The sequence below is a fragment of the Numida meleagris genome, chromosome 2 (assembly GCF_002078875.1).
Source record: "Numida meleagris isolate 19003 breed g44 Domestic line chromosome 2, NumMel1.0, whole genome shotgun sequence".
NCBI lineage: Eukaryota > Metazoa > Chordata > Aves > Galliformes > Numididae > Numida > Numida meleagris.
The window spans coordinates 3,983,294-4,002,535 of NC_034410.1; the positions used below are offsets into that span (position 1 = coordinate 3,983,294).

Here is a 19,242-nt window from a genome sequence, read left to right on the forward strand (position 1 = left end):
AGCCTGCAGAAGAAAACCAGAGTCTTCTAAAACAGCACAAGTTCTGATTTCGGCCTCCCTCACCCACCAGGCCTGGGAAAAGTTGGAGAAAAATCCTGGGTGTTGCAGAAGGGGAACGTATTGTCTTCTGAGTCACTCCTGAGCAAGGCCGGAGCGGTGGCTCAGGGGCTGCACGCTGCCGTGCACACTTCTGCATGGATCCAGCGTAAAACCACAGCCCTGACCACTTGTGGTCACTAAAGATCCCACTGTGCTTTACACAGCCATGGTGTTGATGGCCCAGCCCAGCTCAGCCATCGTGCCTGTGTAAATTCCAGCCATTGCTCGCGGCCGTCTCTCAGTAAGGTGATGCAACCATGGGGGATATCCCCAGGCAGAGGGCAGAGCGCTGTGAGGGGTTACAGGGGTCGGACAGAGTATGGGAAGACTCACAGAAGCACTGTCACACCTTCAGTGGAAGCCCCGTCAAAACACGGGCTTTGAATATACCGTGGAAAAATACTGAAGTGTCACAGAACATAGTAAAAAGAAATACGGAACTGCATGACTGTAGCATGGACAATCTCCACTTTGGTCTGCAAAGGACATCAGCCTTTCATGTTCTCGTGTTTTTGGAAAACATACTTTTCTGGGGGGGGGAATAATGACATTTATCAATTACCAGAGAATCCTCACCTGAAAGTCAAAACTCAGCACCTCAGCATCACTCAGTGCTCTGCAAAAGGCAGCCCCTGCCTGGATGGATGTTCAGCTGAACTGTCAAGATGGGAAAAGATAGGAGCTGCTCTCTATACCTCATTTTGTGGACAAGACTCTGTGACAGACAAAAACCTTGTCCAAGACAGCGCAAGCCTGCAGACAGAGCTAAATATATTAATAGAAGCTTAAATTTGGTTAGGCCTTAACTTGATCTGGCCCTCCTAGATGTATACAAAGACCCCAGAAATTCACTTAGCAGTCTGCACATCAGGTCCTGACCTGGAATTAAACAGAACAGCCTTTTCCAGGAAGCTCTCCAGAAACTCTCAGTTTGAAGAGTTCACATGATAATTCCAAAACTTCACTGTAACAAATCTCAGCAAACATGAGAGTAGGATGCGACTTTCAGTGGAAACACCACATTTCCATGGTAGCCCATGCATTACAGCAGAAGTTCACATCTACTGGGCCAACAGCAAGACGGATTGCCCACTGCCCTTATCAGAAGGTCAGAGAACCATAGAATCATTAAGGCTGGAAAAGACCTCTAGGATCATCAAGTCCAATCATCAACACATGACCACCATGCCCACTAAGCCATGTGGCACTGACGAACATCTACCCTTTTTTTTTTTTTTTGAAAAGGTGAAGGCTGCATCACTCCTGATTTTACCAAGGAAATAGACAGCACTAACCTATATGAAGCAGGTATCAAAGAGCCTTCTTGTGAAGACAAATGCTGCCTTTCTTCCAAAAGCCAGCAGGGAAAATGAGCTTGGATATGAAACTTGTTGATCTTTCTAGCTTGCAAAGGACTTAAACAACCAGCTTTCCTCTGTACCAACAAACACCATCAATGGATACGTCCTGCCACCAGGATTCGGGTCATGCAGAAAATACCAGCCACTGTGGTATCAAGACAGCAAAGAGCAGAAGGAATCAGTTAGCAAGAAAACACCATCACAGTGACTGCCCCGGTCAAAATTAGGAAGGAGACCAGTGATCTGAGCTGGAAACACAAGCTCATGCCTTGACTTAGAGTACAACAAAAGCCCCTAAAGCAAGTAAGTATGGGACCAGATACTCCCACAGGCAACTACAAATACCATTTGCAGCTCATCCCCCTTGGATGGGATGTCTGTAAATGACCTACAGCAAAATAGCATGCTGCAAGCATCCACCCAGTGACAGACATGCAGACAATCTTCCATTTAATCTAAACCCACATGCACAAACCATTTTGCTACTGTCTGGAGCAGCGTTTCGTATCTGATGTAGAGAAAAATTATCCAGTTACCCTCCCCTCAGCCCAGATTGCTATGCACTGTAGCAGACACCGGTGGAGCACGTTCCCTTTGCAAGTCAGCAGACTCTGGCCGGCAGCTGGATCCTGCTGTCGTTCACTCTCTTGCAACCCCACCCAAGGGATGGCAAGGTCACCCTGTGTTCACCTCCAGGGCAGGGCACAGCTCAGCAGGTCGAACAGAGCAATTATACATGAGGAAATGAGGAAAGACCCTTCTGATATGCAGGATTTCTTGGCAGGAGTTCGCTCGCTGACGTCTTCAGCTTGGGACACACTCACTGAGATTAACACTGTGAGGTGCTGGGGTTTCTTGAAAACACTTTTAGCACCACCACTCCTCAATTAGGGTAAGCTACATAATCTGACCGGTATTGACTGTTATTAATAATCTACCTGACAAATGGATAGTAAACTCTTGTTCTCCAGCCATGACTTAACTGGCATAAAATGCACAATAAAACACCTGTAGGTTTAGGGCACTGCCATACAATCTCAGAGATCCTCTTCCGAGGGGTAAAATCCATTTTGAGAGTTTCTGCATCCTATTCCCCCTCATAAGCTGTCCCTCAGTTGACCCATATGGCGCAGCCAACAGATCAGAGAACCTACTTGGTTCAAAGCATCTTCCTTTTACATTCCCTTGCAAAAGGGGGCAGATGTTGGAGAAACACAAGGCCAGGCTGGACATTGCAGGGGGGTTGGACCAGATGGCCTTTACAGGATCCTTCCAATTCAATTCTATGATTCCATGTCAGCAGTCAGGAATGGGTTTAGGGGAAAGGCAGGAATCTGTTTAAGAAAGTTACATAAGTAATCATTTTTAAGCGGTTATTAATACAACTGCGTATCACATGTATCACTGATTCTGATCACCACAGTGACAGAATCCAACCAATCCCCAAAATACTCATCAGCACAAATAAGCAAACACCACTAACGTAGTGTTTAGTGTTGGGACTTTCAACACATTGACAAGAGCCATCACAAAACAGCAAAAAGGAATGAATCAGCCAATAAACAAAGAACATCGTAACGTATTTTAGGCACATTATGTGAGGTAATGAAGCACTCCAGCTGCCCTCCGAATTTCCTCAGGGAAAACAAAGTGCTGCAGTGATACAGGGAATTCACTTCAGTCTACGTGAGGTGAGAATGATGCCCTTAAACACTAAGTGATCCGAGGCCTGGTCACCGCGGCTCCCCTGGGCTGCAGGGGGTTGCTTAGGCCTGGTCACATCTCCCAGCCTCGGAGGCCTGGAGGGAGGGGACCCCACAATACTGTCACCACCCACTCACCATCTCTCTAAGAATTCACCCATTAAACCCTTCTGCAGCCCTCAGCAGGTGCCATTCCGCTGCCACCACAGTTAAAGTGGAGGTTGAGGCCATGCTGGCCCGGAATGACTCTCCAGTGCCACCGGTTGCACTCACGAGAGAAGCTCTTAGCAGCTTCACTCTCCTTAGACTATTTTTATTTTTAGTAAACTCGGCAAGATCATCACCCAACCGCTACTCTGTCATCTTCCTCAGCTAACTGCCCCCTGCTACATGTTTCACCTGAGACACCTCACTCCCCTAGCTCCAGGCTGCTCCCTGGGAGCAGAACAAACGAGGCCATGCCATTCAGTGGGAGGAATGAGTTCGCAGGGCCAAAGAATGGGCCATGATGGGTTTTGCTTACTAGCAGAGGTGTAACAATGAGTTGGTTTTCCTCTGAGTGCCTCTAAACTTATCCGTGGAACAGGGCCATAACGCAAACCTTGCATGTTAAGCAACTTGACGTTTACAGGTAGTATGGACAGAGTGACAAAAGCCCTCACGTAACAAGCTGTTCACTAACCAAGCGCTATCAAAGCCCATAAAGCAATCTAAAGCACAGCAAAGATTAAATAAACCTATCTCTGTTAGCCAAAGAGCAAGCATTTACCCCATGGAGCACCGAAGTGAAACTTAACCCAACCTTGACAGCCCCAGCTGCCGAATGCTTCCTAGCCATGAACCAGCTCCTGCACTGGGCGGCTCCCAGTTGCAGCCCTCAGGAAGACTGGAGGCAGGGACAGGAATACAGCAGTGAGATTTAGGGCTTTCCTGTAAAAGCATGGAGAATCTGCTTTGAGATAAACCGCGCTACATCTCTGCCTCTTGGACAAACCAGTTGGCTCTGGTTTGTTATCACAGATTAGTCTCACGAGGCTTCTAGGAGACATGCAAGCAAGGACTCAACTGTCACAGAACAAAAATAACCACATTTTAAGAAATTCTTTTAAGCCCACAGTTCCACTGAGAGTAAAAAAGAAAATTCGGGAGCTGTCTGGTTTTATGGCATGATGCATTTTCTCCCTTAGCATCTGCCTGCAGAACTCCTCACCACTTCAAAGGTCCTGGTTTCTCTCCCTCCATCCACAACGGCCTCTCACAACTTTTTTGCTAACCCGCTCCCTTTGCTCCAAAGACACTAGTTACCTTTTCCTGTAACAGATTAACATAATTAAACTGAACCTAGGGCAGTTTTTCCAGCCATTTTTCCAGCTTCGCTTAAATTCTGCTGCTTCTGAAGAAGGGCTTATGTACCTAAAAGCCAGCCTGTTTTTTTCCACCTTCTATCAGTTTGGTCTAATAAAAGATATTACTCTCCTCACAACACGTACATCTCTTGAGCGCACTTGAAGGGAGGAAAATATTTACCCAGTAAGAAACACACTTGGCAAGTTATTTCCCCTGACTGCCTCTGATACCTTTGAAGGTTATTTGCAGGCTCATAAAGACATCTTTCTCTGTCCCAGCTCAGCTACTTCCAGTGCTCAAAGTCACAGCCCTGAGCCTGTGAACTCCTCATCTGTTGCTGCTGCAGCAATAGCTGCAACATCCCAATTATAGCAATGTGGGGCTGAATCTGTACTCCCCAGGTGCCCAAAGTGACTGGCATGACCTGAAACAGGGCTCCAGGGCACAACATCACTGGGAAAGGGAGAAGGAGCTTAACCTGGACATCTCTTGAAAATAGCAAAGCCTGAGCTACAAAGCTTGATGTGCTCTACAATGGGGCAAACTACAATTCAGCCTGGTTTTTGAAAAGAAAGAAGCTGGGTAATGAACATGGTGATGCCTTTTATACCAACTTTTGCAATTTACCATGGTGCCATGTTTCAACGCAGCAGTTCTTAACTGCCCCTGACGATGGTCCTCTCACCGTACTGCATTATGTGGACTTCTCTGGAAGTGTCATAAGTACTCGTTGGTTCCCAGCCAAAGTTTGATCAGTCGATAAAGAGGCCATGAACTCACTCAGAGGGGTGGCAGGTGGAAATGGACTGCGAGCTGGAGGAATTGTTCTGTGCCAGGAGTGAGAGGTAAGACATTAGGACACGTGTTCTCCACTCTGATTTTCTCCCATTACTGAGGTTGAGGAAATCAACGTACGAGGCACATGGTAACCCAACAACCATGTTAAAAACAACTTCATTATTCTTTCAACCAGCAGGAATTGCAGTATCCAAGCAGCTAGCCACTTCAGGCTGCTGCACCACTTTGGAAGATCGGTCAGTGTCCAGTGAGGGGGTCAGTCTCCATGAAGATGTCTCTCTTGGACCAATGTTCAGTCTTTTCAAACCAGTGCATCCCCAGATCTAAGAGCTGATGCACTTGGGAATCACGCATTCAGCTTCTCAACACCCATACTGTAGTCATGTATCTCCTCCTACAAATCACTGTCTCCTTCAAAAGCCATTTCCACCTACAAACTACCCTAATGTTCTCACCACCCTACTTTTTTGTAGAAAGAAAAAGTCAAATGCTTCAGTATAAATACAACAGTTACATATTTGCCCCAGAGCAATACTGAACAGGAGCCCAAGTGATTGTTCCAACACCAAAGCATGAAGAAAAACGAGAATAATTCTGTCCCAAGCTCTTAGGCTGCATCCAGTTCCTCTTCCCTCAAAAACTGAGCCCTCTGTCCTACCCTGCACAAAGACCTCCAGGTCCTTCACAGACAGAAGAGAACAGATACAGACGTTCAGAGATGTGGTTATGGCCATGTTTACACAACAGAATCCACGGTGCCAAGGACCCCAGGCTAGCCCTAAGCTGGCACACACAGGCATGCTGTGTTGGTACTGCAAGAGCAGAGCAACCCACGTGCAGAGCTCTGGTGCTGGCTGCTATGTCAGAGGTGCTGGCCACAGAGATGCCACAAGTCCCCACTTCCCATCTTGTGGTCTCTGTGCAAGATCACACAGCGTCCCTAGAACGCGTCCAGGAACAGTGCCACACTGAACTCTGAGACACCGAGCAGACTATAAACAGGATCCTGGGAAGAAAGTCAGACCAGGAAGGAGCTTTAGAGATCAGATCAACCAACACACCCTCTCGGTGGTTCACCAGAAGGGAATCAATGAAATGACTGCAAATTCTCTGCTTGCCTCTTGAAAATGTTCCCACACCTCAATACACAGGGAAAACAAGCACACGTGTAAGGGTGGAGCGTTAGTGATGAGCTCCAATGCTCCAAGCAATGACATCTGGGAGTGGACAGGCACTGCACCTTCCATCCACACACAGGAATAAGCAGAACTGCAAATCTACAGAAGACTCAGATTGAACCCCCTAAAGGAAATCACGCTGTCTTGGGAAAGGGTGCTCTCTTCACCACAGCACTGTCGCAATTGCTGCTTTCCCCATGAATCCATCACACACTTACAGCCCACAGTTTGAAGGCACATGAGCAGTTCACATCAGTCGTGTTCTCCGTAAACGTCACCAAAGTGACTCTTTGCTAGAAACCGGACTGGGAGCAAGGCTCAGCTTTCCTCCTTCCTGAAATCAAATTGCATTGAATAGGAGTGGCTTTCATCTTCAAAATGAAAATTTCTCTTCAAAAGTTCTGGGGTTTTTCATCAGGGATTTTAAAGTGAAATTTGTCATTCTTCATACTGAAGAACCCGGTCTGGACTTTCTCTTCCCTTCTTTCTTTTTTTTCTTTTTTACTTGGCTTGAGATGAGTTCTTTCATCCCCAAATCTCTTCCAGTTAATAGAGAGTTAAAACAAGAAAACAAACAACAACTGAACACAGGGAGTTAAGGGCAGGATGAGGGAAAATCTCCTGTTCTCCTTTCTCCATAAGGGAGGACAAAAACTTTAGCTATGGCTTCACATTTTCCCGTTTTTAAATTGAAACTACCACCAAACTCTGCATCACTCTCCCACCAGGACTACAGAGACAAGCGCTAAATTTACTAGCATTGTCCCCCACCTCTTTCTTTTTCTTTTCCCCCCCCACTATTCCAATCTGCCCTAAAAAATTTTGGATGAATGTTTGTAAAGTATGCAACTGTAAAAGTGAAGTGCCAATGTCAAGATTCCTCTGAGATCTTCACTTTCTCCTTCCTTGGGCCAATGGGTCAGGAAGCCATCCAAGCTCCATGTGTTAATTATATACTAAGCTCCATGCGTTAATTATGTACTAATACCTGTGTGAGGCAGAACTTGTCGTTGTCCTTCAGCCTGAGTTCTCTTTTCAGCAAAACTAAAGAAACTGAGCAGAAATCCCTACGACTGCTACTACTACTCGCTGGCAAAATGGTGTACAGACCACTTTGGAAGTAGTTCTGAGGTCAATACCTATCCTGCAAAGAGCTTTGTCGTGCTCACAAATGCACAAAATTCTAGCTGAACCCCAAAACTAGCAGTATACAGCTCTCAATAAGGCACGTGTCACCAGCAAAGCCATTTGAACAGCAATTAATTCCTAGGATTTGGAAGAGTAAGAGTAACACAATGAATGAATGGCCAACAGCATAAGAAGCTGAAGGAGATTGGGCCCTTGCACTTATTACCTGCTAGTATGGATCAATACTACCAATCTGATTGCTCACATGCTAAAATAGAAACAGTTCAGCGTTTCCAAATTGTCCCTATGTCTATCAAAATAAATTTTCTTTGGCAACTGTGATAAGATTCAAAATACTGCACTTCTACTGAGTGACAAATATTCTCCATCTAAACAAATAAGTCTCCCTCAACACTCCAGGAAGGTGCAAGTAAATCTGGGTCACTGACTAGGAAAGCAATATTACAAGGCTCCATGTGAAGCTGAATCATAGAATCACCAAGGTTGGAAAAGACCTCCAAGATATCCAGTCCAACCATCCACCTACCACCAATAGTTGAATGAAGCTTCCTTGGGAGAAGAAGATATACAGGGAGCTAAGCTGCCCTGCCCAGAATACATGGCAGACTTGGCAAGAGGCTTCACCTAGAACATAACCCACTGACCACAGTGGTGCTAAGAAGAGAATTTGTCCCATTTCAGCACTGCTGGAAAGCAAAAAAAAAAAAAATAAAGAAAGAAAACACTGTGATATTCAATAAGGTCATCATAGCAATGTCTCCCGCTCTATTGTCATGAGTAGTAACCCCAATCAAAATTAGGCTGCAGAGAATTAAGAGCTTCAGGTGAATCCAGTTCTTACCCATCTTTCCATCTACATCAGGCCTCCATTCCACCGGTCCCAGACGCTTGTACCTTATCCTCCACTTTCAAGCATCCACCCTGTAATAACAAACATACACAGAGTTTACAGTTGAATTTTGACATGGCAACTGGGACAGAGATTGAACACAACCACTCCGCACACAGCACTTCCCCACCATCTCTTGGGTTGGAAGAAGGAAGGGCAAGGAATTGAGACCAGGAGTCCACCCTCCTCCACACAGCCCAAAGGCTATGCACTCAGTACACTACAAACCCAGTACCTTTTCCAAAATATATATATATACACACACAATTAATCTTAGAGTAACAAGCTTATACTTCTGCTACAAGTCTCCTTGTGTAAGAGGACACCAGCTCCCACTTACACCAGTGGAAAACCTCATTTCAGACTGAGCGAAGGCACAACCTGCAAATAACAAACATCAAGTTCACCCTGAAGGAATGGCTGCAAGTGAGGACTGAAAAGGCTTTCTGCAACCGTGGTGCCTCAGTGCTGGCAAGCAGGAGGATATTTATCCAACCTATTTTGAGAGAGACAAGCAGGAAGGGAAAGCGATAAGACAGTGGTGAAGGCGGAGCAGTGTGAGTGCCACAGAGAGCATTGCTCCTTTCGCTGCTGCAGCTTCCTCCTCAGAGCACTGCTAACCAGCAAGCTCCGCTCTGCCCATTTTCAAGACAAGGATGACGCAAGGAAGTAACTAATGGGCTCACGACGGGTTTAAAATCTTATCTTGAGGAGGCTGGTCCACGCCAAAGCAGACCGAGAGAACAGAAATCCACCAAAAATCAGTGTAAAAACTCCAGCGGATTGTAACAAGAACAGGAAACAGCTCAAATCCTCACCGCTTTTGCTTCCAAAATTGGTGCAACACTTCCAGCAATTGAGCCGTGCTCAGAGTTTGCTCTGGGGCCACGTGCAGATAGTCTGGATTTAACCCTACATTCCCGAGCTAGCCCAGGTTAACTCCACCATCAGTGTCACAGTCAGATTTTTCTAATGGCTTTCTGGAGAACTTTCAGACCTTTGCAATTTGCGTCTAGTCACAAAAGCATGCACCTACAGAAACCACACAAGCAAACCCTGGAAAAACAGGTGATCTTCCCATGGGCTGAGCCAAGTGCTCTTCTCCATCGTCACTGCTCTAGTGAGCCCCAGACATCCCACTGACCGGCTCACACAGCACAGGAAATCTCATAGATACATGAGATAAAAATGTTTGCTGTTGTCGCAGATCTCCTAAATCTCGAGGACAGCCAGCCTTCACATTGGGCTGCGAACACTGTTGATTTCCGTGGCTTCCCAAAAATACATACCAGCAGCTTCCTGTTACAGAAGGACACATTCCTGTTTCTAGTATAAATTCTGCCTTTTTATCATCTCCTTCAGAGAACAGGGAAGTGAGGGGAAAGGAAAAATCCTTTTTCTGCTCCAAAGCACTTTGAAGCAGCATCCTCCTTGTCCTCCCACCAAGATCTCTGACCTCCAGGTGCTGGAGGTGCTCAAGGTCAGATTGGACGGGGCCGTGGGCAGCCTGATCTGGTGGAGACAGCAGGGGGTTGGAACTAGATGGCCCCTTCCAACCCAACATCTTTGAGGCTCCCTCAAGCCCAAGACATTCTATGACTCTGTAATTAGCAAAGCATCAGCTCCCAGGGATGCTGGGGCAACGCAGCGTTCACATTCCAGGTACGAATCGTGCACGCAAGAGACTTGGGCTGCTCCAATCTGCTTGTGAAACTGCCAGAGGAAACTCCAAAGTAGATGCTCTCATCTAGAGAGGTTGTGGAGACTCCTTCTATGGAAATATTCAAGGCCCATCTGGACACCTACCTGTGCAATCCATTGCAGGGGACCTGCTTTGGCAGGCGGGTTGGACTCGATGGTCTCCTGAGGTCCTTTCCAACCCCTGCGGTTCTGTGATCAAGAATAAAAGCAGCTTTGATTCGATTGGGCTGAATTCATTTCTGTAGCCCGAGTGGCTCAACATCATTACAGCTACATGGGTGCAGAGCATGAGTATCCACATCAGACCTATTTGTATGGCTCCGAGGGAAAGCAGCACCTACTCATCCCAGCCTGAGCACCACTTAATGCATTGGTTTGAAGGTGTATGGACACATCACCGTAAAACGATAATAATAAGCCACAGTTGCCCTGAAATGTGGCTCAGCTGGAAAGCTACTCAAACTAGCATTGCTAAAATTGGGACTTTCCTTGTTTTTTTCAAGCAGCAGGGAACAACATGTTGGGCTCAGAGCGTTTAACAAGCAAGAGTCAAGCGGAAAAAATCTCTCCTTTTTAAGAGTTGACCACATTAACTTTCAGCAAGTTTCCGGGAGTCCTGCCAGGGCACTGGAGTTTTGTATACTACGGAACTGTTAAAAATATTATTGTAAATGTTATTTTCAAAAAGCTTCAGAGGCCAGGGCTGGGGTAGCGTTAAAAACAACACCAAAGCAAATGAGATTGTTTTAGCTGGGAGAATACAAACGTAGGCACGCGGGTAGCTTGGTCAAACAGCCTGCAGGCTTGGCTAAGAGGGACGCAAATGCGAAGAGTGGTTGAAATATCACAGATTTCCTTGGATTATCATAGTCATAGAATGGCTAGGGTTGGAAGGGATCTCATTGATCATTTATTTCTGACCCCCTGCTACAGGCAGGGCTGCCAACCGCTAAATCAGGCACTAGATTAACAAGAACTGTTAAATTTTGGGGATGCTTGAGACATGCCCCATTCACATGGTATCTTCTGCTCATTCAAACCATGCAACGCAGAGACATAGTCAAAAAAGAAGCCATTTAAGCCTACTCTTTATGAGCATGCAACAGGGATGGACTTTCTGTAGATGTGTGTAACCAGGGCCCAGGTTTGCAGGTTTATCTTGAAAGTGGCCTTAAGGGACAGATTGCATGAGCCAAGAGGAGGAGAAAGAAACCTTTCCTGAGCATGCACTCATCAGGCTGCAAAGCAAGGAGTGACATACGTGCATGCCCACAGCTCACATCAAGAGGAACCCAGTGCTCTGGGAAATGCGCTGCACAAAAGCCAACAAGGAATTTGATATGAACATGCATCAACCAAGGGTTTTTCTCCCCACTTTGGAGCACAGCACCTCCAAACTGCTTAAGAATCTCTTGCACAACAGTATGTTGCTGGGAGAAGAGATACTCTGTGCATTCCTAAGAGCGAAACAGAGGATACCTTTCATCATAAGTGACCAAACCAGCACAGCTGTGCTCAAGAAAAATGTCCAGAGCCATCCTGCTGGTTCCAGCAGGTGTAGAGCTTTAAAACCTGCATGGTGGATAGCTGTTAACTTCCCTGACAGTCCTTTAAAAGAGTCACTAAGATTTTTAAATCTCTCCTCTATCAACTCCTCCTCTTCCTGCAAGTGATTTTGTAAATGAAATAACACATCCAACATGTTCCAGTAAGCTTTTTTTCAGCCAGTTTCTTTTTCCGCTTTCCAGTAATAATCCTTTTACCAAATTCAGTGGAATAATCAGTAATTTATACTGGTATATAAAAAAAGTGTTGATTTTGCACAGAGATCACGAGCTGCCAGAAAATCATAAGACAAGGAAGCAATCACAAGTATTCAAAAGGAATCCTCCATCAGCAAAAAAAAAAAAAAAAAAAAAAAAAAAAACCCCACACCCAAAAAAGTAGACAACACAGCTTCATCAAGTCAGGGCTAATATATTTTGCATATATGTACATGTTTATAACAAAAATACAAACAAACAAGCCCTCTCTGTTAATGATGACTGTTTGCATTTAGAAGAGCACTGTCATGCATCATTTTCCCTTATCCAGGGTAAAATCACATCCTCGGATAGCTTCAGAGACAAAACCTGATACAAGCTACACCAACAGAAATCCTCTTTGGTTTCAGTGAGCATAGCCCCCAGGGGAAGATACCAAGGGGGAAAGTGCATCTCTGTGTGCACAAGATGAAAGCCGACAAGGAAAAACATGAGAATTTCTCCTAGAAGTTTTTGTGGACTTTTTTTTTTTTTTTGAATGTTTCTGGTTAAATGCCTGAAGACTTTAAGGATAAATACAATCAACAGTGTCCAATCTGGAAATGTGAGGTTACTATGTCCCTAGGGGGTGGGGGATGACAAAGAAGAAGTAGAAACTAAACAGAATTAAGAGACACAAAACACTTTCAGATGAAGTACGTCCTCAGAAAACTATCGGTCTCAGGACAAATGTTTTTTTCTTGGCAATATCAATTGGGTCCGTGCAGCACCGATCTCCTAGCTGATATCAGAAACAACACACATGAAACCTTGCTCCAAAGAGCTGCCAAGCCAATGTCACACAACGGAGAACCTGACCTGAGAGCCCAGGGCCTCAGGTTCTCCCTGAGGATAACAGCAGCCCAGAACCAACCCTGTCTCCACAGCTTTACCCTCTAAGAGCACTGAAATGCCCCTTATGGCAGGTGCAGCATGCTCCAGGCAGGTTACCACCACGTGAGCAGGCTCTGGAGCAGGTAGGAGGGGGCCCAGCCATCCCCCAGGTAGGCTGCCAGGCCTCACGGCCTATCAGGGCACAGAGGCTGCTCTGCCTCCCCCTGAGGCAGCCTGCTTGTTAACCTAACCCACTTTCACTCAATCCCCACATCCCACTGACATCTCACATCTCCCACAGTTTGCCCTACCGGCCTTCATATGCCACCACTTAGCCTCCACCAGCTGCGATCGATAGGCCTCTCAGCTGGCTGCCCTAACGAGCTGCAGCCTCACCCCTGCAGCCCATCTGGATTCAATTGATCAGTACACAACTTTCTGATTGACTGGGGCTACAGAATTACTGACTACTTTCTGCTCTCAGCAGCTATTTGGTCTCTGTAGCCTTCCCAGCAGCGAGAAGCAGAAGGCCCATGGCATACGGGGAGACCAGGACCCTGAGGATCAGCCCCAAACAGTCACCCCAAAATCCTTTTCATAGCTCCAGAGTTCAACAAAAGTTTGGACATCTCTCTCAGATAAATGGTTTGACTTTTGGGTGGTCCTGTGTGGAGCCAGGTGTTGGACTTAATGATCCTTGTGGGCTCCTTCCAACTTCCAATGTTCTATCACTCTCTAATTATTTTCTCACTTACGCCACTTCTGTTGCATAATTCTGAATCTAGATGAGACCAGAGGAAGCCAAGCTCAGTAAGCACTTAGTGGCAAGGGAAGATTAAAACGCATGCTGTGTTTTTGGGTGAAAGGAATGCATTCCTGCATAGCCCCAGGACACTGCCATCTCCACAAGCTGCCGGTTTGTGCACACATCGGTGGGGTGGTGATGAGATTATGAAACAGGAACACATGGGTCAGCTTTCACATAAGTTTCATTCTCCTTGTCCTCTTGACCTACGGTATCACATGAACTCAAGCGTGCTTGCCTTCATGTGTGTGACTGTCTACACATGATACAACATGAGCCATCAGCAGTGCAGGATCCAGAGCAGGTAGCACGTGGCCATACGTTTGAGCAACATAACATCTATACAGAGCATACACATCGGACCCTTGCAACCCAAACTATTCTGTGATTCTGTGGTTGTGATTCTTGTGCTGGCTTCCCTTCATTCCCCAAATGCAGGTAGGGGAAAAAAAAAATATGGGAAAACTTGGGAGGAGAAAGAAGGTTGTGCCTCTAAATCCAGGTTAGGTCATTGCACTGCTGGAAGCTCGGCATGACAGCTCACTGACATCAAAAGAAGCCTGCAAGGGAGACTTGGGTTGGAAGGGACCTTAAAGACCATCTGCTTCCAACCCTCTACCATGGGCAGAGACACCTCCCACCAGACCAAGTTGCTCAGGGCCTCATCCACCTAGGCCCTGAACACTCCTGAGGATGGGGCACCCACAGCTTCTCTGGGCAGCCTGTGCCAGTGCCTCTCCTATGGCTTCCAGCCTGGTATGGTGCAAAGGAAAGTCACGGGCAGCAGAAGGTCTTTTTGGGCACCTTGGAGGAAATATCATCTGAAGACCTTCGGAAGAGAGGAGTCCATCAGCTGCAAGAGATCACAGACCAGCCCTGGACTGTCACGGCAGCCACGCAACACCTTCAAATGCAAAGACTGTCAGAGCAGCAGTTGTTCAGCTGCTCCAAAACCAGGTCATTTATTAGGCACAGCAGGGAAACAGCTCCTCTTCGAAGAGAGCTCTGAGAAACATTGAGCAACTCAATATTGATTCCCACGGCCCTGTTTCAGACAGACAGAATTAATTTCCAGGATGGAAAGGAACATATGCCTGCATATCAAAACAAAATACAGAAGCCTTTCTAGTTCTTCAGCTGCATTTCAATGGAAACCAGAAGGCTATCCTGATGGAAAGACTTCAGTTCTCTAATTAAATCTCCCTGCTGAGTATTTAATGCTGCTAATTAATGAGGGGAGGCAGCGTCCAGACAGCACGTGCAGTTGCTTTTTACATCTTTAGACCAAGATTTCTCTAAATCAAATAATAATAAGGCAGACTTTCTCCCTGCATGTGCCGTGTCCTGCTCTAAGTCTCCCCTCCCCAGAAGACGTCTGCTGGAGGAAGGGAGGTGAAGCGCATCTCAGGGCTCATTTACAAGTGTTGGAAACTTTCCTGGAAAACGTCATCTGCGATACTGTCACTTCCACGCAACATGCCAAGAAAAAGACCATCGGTGCCAGGGACATGGTGTGTGCCGTGAAACACCCAACCCCTACCCTCCTTGGACTTAGGGGAAAACTTCTCCTGATTCAGCAGGGCAAATGGTCCACCAAGGGATGTCCCGTAACACCAACAGAAAACACACCATGGTGATGGGAAACTCACCACAGGGACAACACACAGCCCCAGGGGCCCAACACTGGGCCACCTCCAGCAAAAACTTCTAAGCGGTGGTGAAGCAAGCTTGGCTGCTCACCTGTATCACACAACAGACTAGGTTTCCAATCCCAAATGTTGATCTCACATCACTGTTGACCAGGAGACGCTCTTGAATGCAGCAAAGTATCCTAGATGCAAGAGCCAACACAATCCCAACACAGCAAGGCAACACACGCCTTGATAAGAAATTTCTGCTCCAAACCCCCACTTACATTCAGCACAAGCTCCAAATCTTCCCTGAATTAGGTAAGGACAGAATCTGTCCCTTTCTACCCAACACTCAATGACTGCAATTCGTGAGTTGCTAAGTGCTCTCAGCCACAAATGAAACCGGGGTGCGCGAAATAAAAAAAAAGCAAAAGTACGTATGCATGAGGCTGTGCTATGGTTACACATTCTGAGGAGTAACAAACGAAGCAGTGTTGATGGTCCCAAAGCTCTGGTCTGAAACTCCAGCACGGATCTGTTTGTCATGGCAATAGCATTTCCACCTGCACCTTTCTGATGTCTCCTCCGGGAGTCTTCACACGTCGCCGTCATAGATCACGGCAAACAGAGCCCAGGCCAGCTGTGCAGATGTCTAGCTGGCTGACCTCTCCTTACCAAAAAGATTCTATTTCTTTTTTCCTATTATTATTGCTTTTCAAAACCATCCACATCATCATAAACATCAAGCAAAATTAGCTTATCCCTAGCACATCCAGGAAAAGACAGGCTGATGCCTGCATAAACGGAGCTGCAGCAAGTCAACGGGAAAGCTCGAGGCACGCAAAGAATGTTGAGTCTCGAGCTGTTGGCCCATTTACTATAAAATCCTCTTGCTGCAAGCAACTCGTGCACATGCAAGTGGAGTCACGTGTGCACGGAATCCCGCACCTGCACGGGCAGCTCCATAGTACCTCGAGTAAATGAGTCCCATCTGCTTAACAGCCTGTTCATAAATACACCCCAGGGAGAAAACTGCGTGCCAGCAGGGAGGTGGACTATATGATCTCATAGGACCTTTTCCATCTCTTAACTTTTATGCTTAGTCACAGAATAAATATCTCCCGTGGTGTGAAGAAACGTGCTGGCTTCGCTCGCCCGCTCATGTTGGGAGAGCATTGCCCTCCAAAGACATCTCCCTTGTTTCAGTATTATTGGAGAACCTGTGCTTCTCTGAGCACTCAAGCACAATCTTGTCCAACACAGAGAAGCATCCTGTCCAGCATAGAGAAGGGGACAATGTGAGGAACCAAAGGGGTTGGGGAGCCACGCAACCTACATCTCCTCTTGCAACTTGGATGGGCGTCAATGGATGGTGAAGCAACGCTCGCTGGTCACAACACTGGAAAGAGGGCTGAAAGTAGAAAGTTCTGTTTGGTTTCTAGTTCAGATGCTGGGCCACGGGCTGACTCTGAGCATTGCAAATTCTCACACCATTTGGTGTTATTCATTAGTAGCCGGTTTCCTGGAATCACATGATTACATCAGAATCCACACTTCCTTATTTTTGGTTAAGAAGAAGTACTTGCAGATGTCAAAGCTGAAGAAAGAAAGGTAAGTCACGAAGTCTGAAATGTTTAAACTAAAAGGAAAAAAAAATCCTAAGTTCACTCTTTTAAACTGAATTATTTCTTTTTTGGAGGAAGGAATGGGATCTAGGACTCTTTCCACAGTGTTATACCCTGGAAAGCTTACACTGGGGGGAATGATTTAATCTGGGTGGGCTTCAACATCCCCGTCCGTAAGTAACAGATGAGAAAGCACAGCTTTCAGAGCAACACTTTCCCAGAAACCACAAAGCCCTCTGACGTACCTCTCTAGTCAAAAGAACCCTATGCATTGGCGGGCAATGTGAAGGCACAACTGTTTAAAAAAAAAACACAGCAGAACAGCTTGCCGAATCTTGCTTCCACCTCTTTTCTCCAGCATCCAGCAGGGCAAAGCCCTGGAAGCCCAGCAGCACCAGCTCATCGGCTGGCATCATCCGCTCACCAGAACCGCCAGCTCTACAGCTGCTGCTGGGTCTTGCCCTGCATAGCAATAACCCACCTGGTAGCGAGGACTAGTCCTGCTGGAAAAGCCTCCTTTAAAATCTTACAGAGCCCAGACTGTGCTGGTGCAGCTCTGCTGGGCTCAGCACTGCCACATTACAGCCATGTGGGCTGTGGCTACTCGCGGCGTGAAGCCATGAACTTTGTCCCTGCATCCGAATATCCGCAAGCAGCGAGAACAGAAGGCTGCAGATCACAGTTATTTCCTTTCCTGCGTAGAAAGAAATCATCATGATCCAGAAGGCTTCCACCTAGGGTTATGTGAAAAGGGAGGTAAAGGCGATGCTTTTGGTAAGACCACCAGGCTTTGCCCTGCGCGCCCAAAGCTAAACAAGATGCACAGCAACGAGAAGCAGGAGGAGAGCAAACTCTTCCGAGCTTCTGTATTATCTCACCTTTGAGATGACAAGGAAGTGAGCACAAACCCGTTCAGTCACATTGTTTCCACTCAGCCCTGGCTATCAGCCCGGCAGTTACGTTGCTGCAATTACACTGCTGCGTTCCCGCTGTTCCCAGGACAGATGTGCTGCCCCTGTGCAGCCCCAGGGGAGCCGTTCCCCTCTCTGCATGCTCCGAGGTGCTAAGGGCTGCTCTCCCTGACAGGTGTGCAAGAGGATGCTGCAAGCTGGGTGCAGAGGTTGCCAAGCACTTGGGGACCTCCCATTATCCCTCAGCTCCCATTCCTCTCTGGCTGATGCTCACCTTGCACCACTTGGTTCTCAGGGATGTGAGCGCCGCTCCTTTTAGAGTGAGCAGCCAAAACCAGAAAGTGACTCAAATATACAGATATATTTTTAAATTATATTTTATTAAAATATAATAAGATTGACCAAACACTAAAACACATCTTGCTAACAGCCAAGCTCAGGCTGGACGGGGCTCTGAGCACCTGATGGAGCTGCTGGTGTACCTGCTCATTGCAGGGCAGTTGGACTGGGTGACCTCTCAGGGTCCCTTCCAACTCCAACAATTCTATGATTTTCATTAGAAGAAAAATGCCACCTGTGTTTCTGTGCCTGTTTAAGTGGAAAAATACAGCATGCAGCTCTGCAGTGTTATTGGTACCTTTCCCCTTTGTAAGGGCAAAGCACAACAAAACAGGACATGCCACGAAAACCAAACAGATGTGGAAGTTACAGGTCTTTTTCCCCCCTTCCTTTTCAAATGAAATAAGTATTTCATTAAGCAAGCTCAAAAATCCAGCTCAGGCATACAAAGAAACGAGTTTGGAAATCCCCCTCCCTCCACCTCCACTGCTATTCGCTAAGGAAACCAGATCCTCGGCCCCGGCCAAAAAATGATCTCAGCCATTCTTAAGAGAACCTACAGTGCATTTTCATGAGTCATGGAAAGCAACAACTCGTTGCTTTGGTAATGCTAGGTAAGCAACTGCTCACCCATCCACAACCACACACTTCCAGCAGTAAGTCAGAGAGCAGACTGCTTTTGGATGGGTTATGTCAGAAACTGCCCCAAAAAGAGCCTTGCAGCACAGCTGCCTTGTTTCATAGCACATGCCACACGTAGGATTTAGCAGCCAGGTTCCGTGGTCCTCACGGGGATAGGGTCATCTCACAAGCCAGAGCATACAGCCAACGTGCTGCCCACCAGCCCAGAAGCCAACACCGTGAGCTTGTAAGAAGCACAGGTTGCTTCATATCCCCCCCAGCAGACCCCTTCCGACAAGGGACTACGCAGCACACGTACATCTGTACAACTCGATGCACACAGATGCATGGAAGGCATCCTTCAGCCTTCCTCAGTCCCTAACCAAACTGTTTCCTCTTCTTATTTCTCAAGAACTGCAAGAACAGCCAAAAGGATGCCGACATGCAGC

At 46.8% G+C, this 19,242-nt stretch overlaps 1 protein-coding gene across 3 annotated transcripts in view; it reads right to left on the reverse strand.

Moving 5' to 3' along the window:
• Window positions 1-19,242, reverse strand: part of LOC110394259 (mitogen-activated protein kinase kinase kinase 3-like) — a 68,838-nt gene that overhangs the window by 44,117 nt on the left and 5,479 nt on the right. For 2 of the 3 annotated variants that reach the window (XM_021388053.1, XM_021388051.1), the window contains exon 2: window positions 8,477-8,556. In XM_021388053.1, coding sequence (XP_021243728.1) covers window positions 8,477-8,480 — 4 coding nt within the window. In that variant the 5' untranslated portion in view covers window positions 8,481-8,556. Of the gene's footprint in view, window positions 1-8,476; window positions 8,557-10,330; window positions 10,350-19,242 lie in introns of those variants that run through there. The other variant, XM_021388052.1, reaches the window with a different exon arrangement.